Below are 11,364 nucleotides of genomic sequence, written 5' to 3'. Positions count from 1 at the left end.
AAACACATAAAACCCATTTGTCACTTGCAGGCTGGATTTGGTCCACAGGTCAGTTTGCTGACTGCGGTAGAGAGTGGGAGGCATTGTGGACATTTAAGCAGGAAAGGACATTATCAGACTTGTGCATTGGAAAGTGTACTCTGGTGGCAAGCAGTGTGACAGAGGTTTGGTGGGGTTGAGGTGTGGGGAGAGTTAGGTCAGAAGGAATGTGTAGAAGAAGACTCTAATCATGATGGTCCTGGGAGAAATAATGAGGACCAGGACCAGGGTGGTGGCAGTGATGCCAGTGACTTCTTTTTTTTTTTTTTTTTTGGGTATCTAGAAACAGGTTTACTACTGCTCACATCAACAGATACATCCTTAGACCAACCTTTCCCTTCATTAATGAGAAAGAACAAATCACCAACATGCTAGGTTATCCTCTACCTTTTAGTCTGGCTTTTAAGGCACTGTTCTTTATTTTCTCAATGATATAAGGTGCTTCACAAGTATGAACAACCTACTATACTTTAATGTTTTGTATTCTTTCCATTCATTTTTAAAATCTGGAATGTAATTCCCTGTGTGGCATCTTATTTCTAATGTAGAAAAAATAACTGTTATCAAGTACAAAATTTTTCTCTAAGGATACTAAATTTATAAATTTATTCCACTTTTAAATGATAGCCAAAAAATCCACCTGATTGATGCTCATTTGGCACATTCTTCTCAATTCTGACTACATCCTGAGTTAGGATGAAAATAATGCAGCTTTCAGGCTTTAAAATGACTATGTTTAAACTGCCAAAAGAGTCATGAGGTTGTCTGTGCAGGCAGGACAATGTTTTCCATCAAGCACAGAGTTACATTTGGCAAGTCAAGAAGAGAGAATATAATCCCACAGCAGCAGCCATTTAAAATAAAAGAAGGCAGCCACAAGGATTCATGCAGAATATTTAAAATATTCCCATTGAGCAAAATGATTTAACTGATTTTGTTTTCTTCAAGGGTGATGCTCCTATATGCATCCTTTGAAATTTTGAAGATCCTGAAATAGCGTCTTCCACGTGGGACATCTTGAAAGATAGTATTTTGGTTTCAGTGAGTTACATGACAGTCCTTGTTAATTTAGTGGGCCTGTTTACAGAGTGTGGTAGTTTCGTTCTTTAGACTTGCAGAATTTATAGAGAAAGAAAATTACAGCCTGCACACCCAAGACAAGGACAATTCCTCCAATGAAACTGGCTGCGTCAAAGGTTGACTTCCTCACATGCTGTGAAATCAGAGTTAAAGTGGTGTTAGTTGAACCTGTAGTAGTAGCTGTGGTGGAATTTGTAGAAGGGGAAGGCAGAGTTGTGGTTTTAGCTGTAGAACTGGTTGGCAACGGTGTGGTAGTGGGCACAGAACAGAATTCTGTGCCATTCACCACCTGGCAATCACTAACTGTTGAATTACCTGAACAGTAGCTTTTACCTTTACATTCTATCCCAAAGCAGGTAGTATTAGCAGTGCTAGCATTAAAACAGGAAACACAGCTGTTGCGGCTTTCACAGATTTCAGGTGCTGGAGTGGTGACCGTGTGATGCGTCGTCAGTGTCAATGGGGCTGTCTTGGTGGTGGTCGGTGAAGTAGTGGGTGTAGTCACTTTTGGGGTCAAATCGGAGCTCTGAGCCATGGTCAGCACGCAGAGCGCAGCCAGGCAACCGGCCACCCAAAGCAGTGAGCGGGAGAGACCAGACATCGCGTCCTCAGGGCTGGCTTTCGAGCAAAAACTGAGGCACCCAACGCTGCGTTTGTTCCTCTATTCCCCACGGTGGCGCCTCAGAGACTCTGCTCCCACTATGGGTGCTCGCCGGGCCCAGTGACTTCTTGATAGCTGGGCCAGATTGCACATGCAGGAGTGAACGGGCATGTCATAGTGCTACCTTTCTCTCTTCCTCCTTCCCAACTCCAGGAGACATCTTCTTGTCCACCTGGGGTGTGAGTGACAAGAAGAGGAAGGATACCTTAGCTTAAGTCCTGCTGTGTCCAGGCACAGCTTCACCCTGGGGGATAGTGGACCCCACATGCCAGGTTCCCTTTCCTGTGGACCCCACATGCCAGGTTCCCTTTCCTGTGGACCCCACATGCCAGGTTCTCCCTCCAGCTGGTGGCAGCCATAGGAGGGCAGCCCCACCCCTCCTGCCCCCTCCTCAGGCTTCACACTGGACTATGCCTAGTCCCCTCTCCTTTGAGATCAAAGTCTCATTTTTCTCTTGAAAATAAGCATTTCCCCAGAATATCTCACTGCATCTGCCGGCTCCACTGTATTCTAATTGCCCTCAGTGCCAGGCAGCTCAAGCCTGACACTTTTCACCCCACTTCTTCTGTTTACTTCCAAGAAGAGTTTCCTGTTTCAGGTGTAAAAGATAGGACTAGGCCAGAGGGACCCCGGGCAGGGTGGAATCACGTCTTATCCTTTCGCTCGGTGCCGATGACAATGCCCTTCTTGTGGGAACTGGGCTGCCTCCCAGCAGACAATTTGTGTACGTGGTCTTTGCATGTTTTTTGTCACTTAGATTTCTGAAGCTCCTCAGTGACGTGGGTCCCTTTTATCCCAGGCCCCATCTCGCCTCCCCTTATCTGCTAGTCCTCCTTTCTCTGTAAGTGCCTCTTTCATCTCTTCAGGGTTAGCTTTCTCCCCCCAGGACACGAATACGTTGTTTCCAGGTTTTCTCGCTGTTCCCAGGGTAGAACTCTTGCCCTTTTTACTTGGGTTTCCTTCTCAAATACTTTTTTGCAATTTCTTGAATTACATTTTGAATGGTGAGTTGCTCATTCTGGTTCTGATTTGTTTTCAAATACTTCAAATATCAGTGACAACAGGTTACATTTTCTACTTTCCCTTTTTCTGCTATTTTACTTGATAAAACTTCGCCGTTGACTTTGGAGCTGTAAGCGGCTCCCCTTCAGCGGTGCTTGGTAGGGGTGCAGGCCTCATTGTATTGACTCTGGTCCTTGTTTATGTAACTTAGTTTTGAGCATAAGTACCCTCACTGATAGATCACTGAGCAGTGTTTTCCACAGAGGATGTTTTCTCCTTTTGCCCAGCTACTTTAGTCAGTGGTTCTGCTCTCTGGGCTTTTCTTTATTATTATTATTTTTTAACTTTAAGTGTGCTTATTATCACTTCTACCATCTGTCAGTTGTTGTATGAATCTTTCAAAGTATAGGAGTCAGATATTTATATTTGGACCATAAACTCTTGAAGTGTGTATGTGTGGTCACAGACCTCTTACCTAACCAGGTAAGCGCCAGGTTAGAGTATGTTCCTCTCTTGTCTTCCTGGGTAGCAGCAGCAATAAGGGTCCTGGAGAAGTAGTGACAATAATGAGGATGGTGGTCATGATCAGTTTAGCTAACATTTACTCAGTGTTCACTGTGTGCCAGAGGCTATGTTAAGTTCCATCCGTACTACTTCATTTACTCCTCACGGCGCCTTCTGAATTACAGACTTGTATCAGGTCATTTGTAAAATGAGGAAACAAAGAGATTAGTGAATTTACCCAAGGCTGGATGATGGCCCCAGCCTTCAGCAGTACTTATCAGACCATTTGTCACCATTTGGGTCACCATATATACAGATACATTTTATTAAGACATCAAAGGACTTGTCAAGGCATGTGAATATGAGTTACAGTGCTTGGGTTTTTGTTCTGGTTTGTATTCTCGCCACCCACCGCTCCCAAGGAGTGTATAGGCAGACCTTGGAGATGTTTTGGGTTGGGTTCCAGATCACTGCAGTAAAGGGAATATTGCAATAAAGTGAGTCACATGAATTTTTTGGTTTCCCAGTGCATGTAAAAGTTGTTTAGACTATACTGTAGTCTAATAAGTGTGCAATAATAGCATTTTGTCTAAAAACCAACTGACATACCTTAATTAAAGCATCCTCTATTGCTAAAAAAAATGCCTTCAGGGAGTTGTAATCTTTTTACAGTAGTGGCATCAAAGAGCATTGATCACAGATCATCATAACAAATATAACAGTAATGAAAAAGTTTGAAATACCGTGAGAATTACCAAAATGTGACACAGAGACAAGAAATGAGCAAACACCATTGAAAAAAATGGCACCAATAGTCTTGCTTGAGGCAGGGTTGCCAGAAGCCATTAATTTGTGAAAAATTCAGTGTCTTCTAAGTGCAATAAAGTGAATAAAACAAGGTCTGCCTACAGTTGAGAATTTCTGCTGCTTCTGAGATGACGTTTCTCTTAAGTTAAGGAGACAGTGTAACCCCCCAGATGGATCCTGTGTGCAGGCAGCCATCAAAGTTGACATCATCAGAAGGCAGAGTGCCCAGGGCCCACCATAAAGTTAGGGGCCTGTGACAGTGTTTACATTTCTTTTAAAATCAGAAGGGAAAAAAATAGGCTTTTAGGTCAAAGAAAATGTTTTAATATGTAACATTAATATATTGGTCCATATGTCAATGCAATTGTTGAGTATTATCAGAGCCACCCAAATAAAAATGTGCTTTGTTTTCAGACAACACTTAACTCATGCCCATGAATTTTTGCTGATTATCTTTTAGCTTTAGAGCTGTGCGGGGTAAGGGTTTAGGTTTGAGTGAATGGGTCTAGAATCAGGCTGCCCTGGTTTGGATTTTGAGTCAATCACTTATCAGTGGTGGGAACCTGGGCCATAAGTGGACCTCTCTGGGCTTCAACATTCTCATCTGTGCAGTGGGAGTATTCATTGTAACTGCCCTTACTGAGTTTTGAGGATTAAATGAGTTAAAGCAAGGAGAGCTTCCAGAGTAGAGCCCAGCCTATGGTGAGGGCTCAGTAAATATTAGTTATACTGTTGCTGTTATTATGATTGACCAAGAAAACAGCTGTCTGTGTTCAGAGGTTAGGCTCTCAGACCTTTCCCCCTATCCATTTATTGATGGATTCCTTGCTGTCTGTATCTGGTCATTTACCCATCACACGTGAGACATCACTCTCCCTGAGAGTTTATTTTTAGTTACTCCCTTTGGAGAGCTTGAGTATGAAGATGAGTGCCTTTTACCCAGCAGAATGCCAAGGCAGCACCCACAGGCCATCATCCCTGCTTGGCTCTGAGTTGCAGCCACAGAACAAGATTAGGGCTGACACAAGCAGAAGGGGATTTAATGGAAGATATGGTGGTGGAGGGTGGGCAAGTAGGAAACAGCAAGAAGCAAAGATCTCAGAATCCATGGGATTTGCTCCTTGGAAATGGCCAAAGGCCCAAGAAGTAGGAAGATGCATAACTGTCTTATAACTAGTACAGCAAGGGCACACTTAGCCCCAAGTCCCCAGCTGTCTCTGTTGCAATGACCTGGCAGCATTCCTCTGCCCTTGCTCATGAGTCTGTCTCAGGAGCAGGTTGGCTGGGCTCGGTCATCACCAGTCTGCATCTAGCAGGTGTGGAAGGGAAAGTAAATATCTGTTCTCCTCAGCTTCTGGCCAAGGCAGGAGGCCACACACAGGGCTCACCCTGCCCTGAGTCTGCATGCCCTTAAGAAGGGGATGTGGATGCTCAAGTCCCCAGAAGACTAAGGGTCCCTCCAGTCTGCCAACACCATCATGCTGGCCTGAGTTTAAGAAAGAGGCACTGCTTTTCTCCTACTCATTGACTCTGCGGGGCTGAGGGCTCATGCGTCTTCTAGCTGTTGGCTGTCCCCACCCCCACTCCATTTGCTCGGTTTTGGTGATGACGTTAAGGAGCAGTGTGTTCTACCCCAGGCCCTCAAATCCCTTCTGACACATGCAGATTGACCCCAGATCTGAAAGGCCTTCTGAGAATCACCCAGTCCTTTGTTCAGTATCTTCACACTCATGAAGCATAGCCGTTACATTTAGCACAAATGCCCTCTGTTGTAGCTGAAGACATTCCCCTGTTCTGGATTTTTTGGAGGTCACTTACCTCCCCTGTTCCAGAATCAACCTCTGGACAGAACACATTTTCTTGGTTTCTTCCTGATGGAGACTGGATTTAAGGGGTAGAATCAGAGGAGCTGTGGTTTGTGCAGGCTGAGAATCCAGAAGTGGGTTCTCTTTCTCCATCCATGTGAAGCTGGGTCAGGCAGGAGGAGGCTGCAAGCGGCCTGCCTCTCCCCTCCCAACCTCTGGAGCTGACGCTGGGTTGGATCACGGTGGGCTGTGGGCCGGGAAGTACAGCTCTGGCTTTCCCTGAACCTTCCTCGTCCTGCTGAAAGATTGGGTTTGGGGCCTGCTGATTAGGGACTGTGGTTTTGCTGGTGATTTTTCTTTTCCAGGAAAGACCTCCAAGCTAAGGAGAAAGTGTGAATACTAGCTTTGTTTGGCTATGGTACTTTTCAGTGAAAATCACAGAATTTCATCTTAGTATTTGCACCCTTTGCTGCCTCAGCCCCAGAGCAGCCCCTGCCTAAATTTCAGGCATTCCCCAGGACAGCCGAGCCCCTGGGCATCCAGTGTGGGAATCTGAGACACAGCCTGTGGGCTGCTTAGAAGACAGGGAAAAGGTATCCTGGGGCTTTGTAGCTTCAGAACTCTTTGCAGGGCTGCAGGGGTTGAAATTGAAAATCCAGTCTTTTACAGGACAATATGCACTTCAAGCAGAAAGGGGATTTTAGAGATCATCAAATCTAATGTCTGTTTCGTAGATGTGGAAATAGAAACCCAGAGGGACTAAGTTGTTCGAGGTCATATGTTGGATGACCCCCAGAGCAGGACTTGAAACCTAGGTCTCCTGACTCCCAACCTAGTGTTTTTCTCGTGGAGGCATTCATATAGCATGTTTATATTTTGGTTTTTTAAATTATTATTTTTTATTGAAGTATAGTTGCTGTACAGTATTATATAAGTTATAGGTGTGCACTATAGTGATTAACAGTTTTTAAAGGTTATACTCCATTTATAGTTATTTTAAAATATTGGCCTCTATTCCCATGGTGTACCATATATCCTTGTAGCTTATTTTATATCTAATAGTTTGTACCTCTTAGTCCCCTACCCCTGTATTGCCCTCCACCTTTCCTCTCCTCATTGGTAACCACTAGTTTGTTCTTTGTATCTGTGAGTCTGCTTTTTTGTTATATTCACTAGTTTGTTGTATTTTTTAGATTCCAGATGTAAGTGATACCATGTAGTATTTGCCTCATATACTGATGTTTAGATTGGCCCCTCTGTTTGTTCATGGAATAATTCATTTGTCTGTAAACTTTTTTGGGGGACTATCCCCTGTATCCTATTGCTGTTCCAGACATCAGCTGTGACATCTTAGTGAGGTCACTTGTCATTAGCTGTATTTAGTGGTGTTTCTGGTTTTATAGGTAAATTGAAGCACTAGAACCATAGTCTTTCCCAATTAGAAGTTTTTACAATGGAAAAATGCAATTTAAAAAAGGTTTACATTTTAGTTCTAGTTCTGTTAGAAACTGCCCGATTTCAGATGCATTTCCAGGGGGCTTTCTTTCCCTGTTTACTGAGAAACATAAACTGTGCTGGGGGCATGATGGTCCTTGAGCTGTAGCTGTCAGGGTCTTTGCAGTCTACCCTCTGAATGACATGCTGTCTCTTGGGCTGTATGGAATGATCGAGGTGAGGTCGCCAGTGGGCGACCTGCTGGTCTGAAGCTGTTCCCTCCCACCTGCCTACTTTCAAGGGCTGTCCTAGATCACAAGAGCATGTCAGCCAGCTGCTGGTCTAATCTGCTTCTATTCTGAGTTTAGGGAAACAAACAGAAGGCAGAAGGCATAGGACCTGCAGTGGAAGGCAATATTTTGGGTGGTGTCATAGTTTGGGGGTTGGGTTTACCATGAGTTAAAAGGCGACATGCAGGGCTAGCTGATCACTCACCATCATGCAGTCTTGGCCTAAAGGACTTTTTCTTGCCCAGGGCTGGATATGAAGGCATCTGACCGTGGAGCATCTGGGACTTGGGTTTGCTGGGGTTGGCTCCTGGGATGTGGAGGTGTATGAGAAACTAGCTGAAAGCCTAATGAATGGATTTCAGGAATTTCCAGGAATACATATTCAATATGCCACTTTTGGTTGAAAAATGAATAAATATAGCTTGTGGGAATGAATGAAGCCGTTAGCAGAGCGTTTCTCCATTGGCAGAGAATTTGTAGTGTATGTGTGCTTGGAGCCTTTGGGAAATAACAGAAACAAGGAATGCTTTGTTAAGCACCCAGAACATGCTGGGATACTTTCTGTGTATCACACTAGCCTCTGCATCACCACTCTGGATGCAGCACATAGATTGTTTCATTTCCAGGTTGTTGTTGTTTTTAACTTGACATAGTCCTTTGACTTGATTTTAGACCTCAGTTTCATGGCCAAAGCATACAACCTGGAGGAGTAGTTACCTTTCTTTCCCTAAAACAAGGACAACAACAGTATACTGGCTGAATCTTGTATTTATAAAGTGACATTTCCACATCTGCCCTGTACATTTCTTTCTTAGTCAAGCGGTTGTAAAGAAGGGAAAGATAAAAATGAAAGAAATGGGAGTAATTTAAGGAAAGAATAACTTCCTTTTTATTAGGTTGAACATGAAACCAGGTATCATATTTGTATAAATACTATGGAAAATATTTAACCTATTCATAGAGGTTAAGTAAGTAACTGATAAGCTTTGTAGGGAAAGTCTGTTTAAATGCTCTCGTTAAACTGTACCAGGCAATTTTTCAAATTCTCAAATACATAACCATTAGGAAGCTGAGGGACAGAAAGAATTTCTGGTGGACAAATACACTTGTTCATTGTAGAAATTGTTGCTACTTTATATATCAGAGGGTGCAAAGCAAGTCAAAAAGTCAAAATAAGGTTTAGATGAAAGCCTTAATGATACAATTTAGTCTTCAGTAAAGGCAAAGGTAAATTCCTTCAGCTATTGGCTAGAGGGAATCGAAGGACAGGATATTTTAGGTTGGTCTCTGTCTATAAATAATACATGAAATGATTAGATAGCAAAGGATGGGGGGCCTGGGGGATGCAAACAGAACTTTTGGGAGACTGGCCAAACTGTGTATTAGGATAAAATTTAGCAGTGTTACATTTGTAGATTTCATCTTTGAGTGGAATAATCTTATAGTTTATCCCCCAGCCAGGAAACTTTGAGAGTGAAAGTGGACAGTTTTAATAACTACGGCAGGACAGTGTGTGCAACCCAGGACCAGCATGGGACACCCAGCACGTGTGGTCACCTTTCCTTTGAACCTTCCTTTATTGTGAATGATTTAAACACAGAGAATTAAATAGGCCACTATCTTTTTTTTTGGAGGGGCTGGGAGATCTTATGTACAATTTAAAGGGCTTGTGCTCTTTCTGTTGTATCGAAGAAAAAATGTTTGTAAAACCATCAGACAATAAAATGTATAACTTAATGTTATATTATGTTATACATATTATATTATAAAATGTTAAAACCTTACTTGCATTTACCAAGAAGTGAAAGACTGAATACAACCTCATCCCCCACAGACAACCATTATTGCCTTTTTTATGTACCAGTGTGAAATTTTTCTGTTCTTATTAGGTAATCTATCGTCTATCTACATACCTACCTGTCTATCTACCTTCCTATCTATATTTTAACATAAAAGGGATCCTATTCTACAAGTTGTTTAATAACCTGATTTTTAGTCACTTTACTATTGTTAACTTGTTAATATTATTAATAGTGTGGCTATCTTTCAATAAATGTTATTCTTAGTAGCTTAGTAGTTTTTCATTAATTCAAAAAGTATTGGAATTTATTTAACCAGTCCCCTATTTATGGACATTTGTTTCCAATGTAATATAAACAATACTATGTTAAATGTTTGGGGCGTTTATACTTTTTTTTTATACTCATTTGATTATTTCCTTAGAATTTATTCCTAGAAGTGAAATTGCTGGATTAGAGAGCATACACACACACACGCACACACACACACACAATATGATATATACCCATAATATATATACATATATGTAAATATTATATATTTATATGTATTTTTCCAAGCATTAGTAATTAATTTTCCATTTAGTATGATTTTTATAAATTTACCCATCCACCCTAAGAGAATAAGAATTCCTGTTTAATCATATCAGGGCTAACAGTGGATATTAATAATTAAAATTTTTTTTGCCAATCTGAAAGATACAAAAGAGCATTTTGATTTAATACCCATTTCTGTGATTATTAGTGAAGTGAAACATCTTTGAAACTGTTTATTGGACATCAGTATTTCTTATGTCAATTGCTTGTATCAGTCCTTTAGGCATCTCCAGTTTTCACAGGCCTCAAAGAAAAGAATGCAAATCACAGCCTTCTAAGTCAGTTCTTCTCCCTGTGTCCTGCTTATTAGCATCATCACCTGCTCAGAGTTGGCTTTCACGTCTCTCAACTTCTCCATCCACTTGCACACCCAGTTATGGTTTATTTAACTTCTGAAATGTTTCTCAGGTAGTTTCCTCTTCTCCATTTCTTCAGTCACTGATCTAGTCCAGCATCCTCTCTTACTTTACTTTTGTCGGCTCTGAACTGGTAACCAAAGGCCACGGATGCTAATGCATCCGGAGGCAGAGCCCTGAGGCCAGGGGTCAGGTTTCCCCAGGCCCCATAAAAGTCATCATGATTGGACTGGCTGGGCTATTATTCATCTTTGTATCCCTGGTGCCTGACTCATAGTAAGTACTTGATAAGCAAAGGATGAAATTGCTTTTCTCATCTCTGGTTTTTCTCATCTTCTAGATTGTTATCAGCATTCTCTCTTCAAAACACAAACATGATTACCATCCTCTCCTCTTAAGAATTGTTGCTTGTGCCCCATTTACTGTAGCTGGATTTCTCAATTGCAGTAATGTTTACATTTGGCCCAGATAATTCTTTAATGTAGGGGGCTGTCCTGTGCCCTGTAGGGTGTTTAGCAATATCCTTGGCCTCTACCTACAGATGTCAGTGGTACTCCTCCCCTGCTTTGGTGTAACAGCCAAAAATGGCTCCAGACATTGACAAATGTTTCCTGGGAGACAGGGGTGCTGTGTCAGATCACCCCTGGTTGAGAACCACGGGCCTGTGGGAAGAAGCCAGCACTGAGCATGTGTGTCATTGTGCTCTACTACCTTTCCAGCCTTATGTACTGCCTCTCCTGAGCTTCCTGGCACATGCCAGTCCCTTAGCACTTGTGCAGCTTCTCACGTGCTGGATTGTCAGCTCTTCAGCAGTGAGCAAGCCAACTGCCACAACAGACAGGCAAATGCATGTTGGATCAGATGTTAACAGAAGTTTACTTTTGCTACAGCACTGTAGGGTTGAACACGTTGGGGAAGCAGCTTTCCATCTGTCAGTCCTTCAGAATCTAGAGGGGCTGAGGCTCTGCCATCCTTGATACACAGCTTCCA

At 42.5% G+C, this 11,364-nt stretch overlaps 1 protein-coding gene across 2 annotated transcripts; it reads right to left on the bottom strand.

Moving 5' to 3' along the window:
* Positions 1 to 847: 847 nt before the first annotated feature.
* Positions 848 to 1,720, bottom strand: LOC102533150 (sialomucin core protein 24-like). 2 transcript variants are annotated; one of them, XM_072955077.1, is made up of 2 exons: positions 1,354 to 1,720; positions 848 to 1,299 (listed from the first exon to the last, which is right to left on the bottom strand). In XM_072955077.1, exons 1-2 carry the CDS (start codon positions 1,718 to 1,720, stop codon positions 1,121 to 1,123), a joined length of 546 nt encoding a protein of 181 aa, XP_072811178.1. In that variant the 3' UTR covers positions 848 to 1,120. The 2 variants fall into 2 exon arrangements, with proteins under 2 accessions (XP_072811178.1, XP_072811177.1); XM_072955076.1 differs by having other exon boundaries at positions 866 to 1,720.
* Between the last annotated feature and the right edge of the window lie 9,644 nt (positions 1,721 to 11,364).

Source organism: Vicugna pacos, chromosome 35 (genome assembly GCF_048564905.1).
Source record: "Vicugna pacos chromosome 35, VicPac4, whole genome shotgun sequence".
In the NCBI taxonomy this organism is placed as follows: Eukaryota; Metazoa; Chordata; class Mammalia; order Artiodactyla; family Camelidae; genus Vicugna; species Vicugna pacos.
The sequence above is the reverse complement of the archived record's forward strand: the minus strand, read 5'-3'. Positions and strand labels throughout refer to the sequence as shown.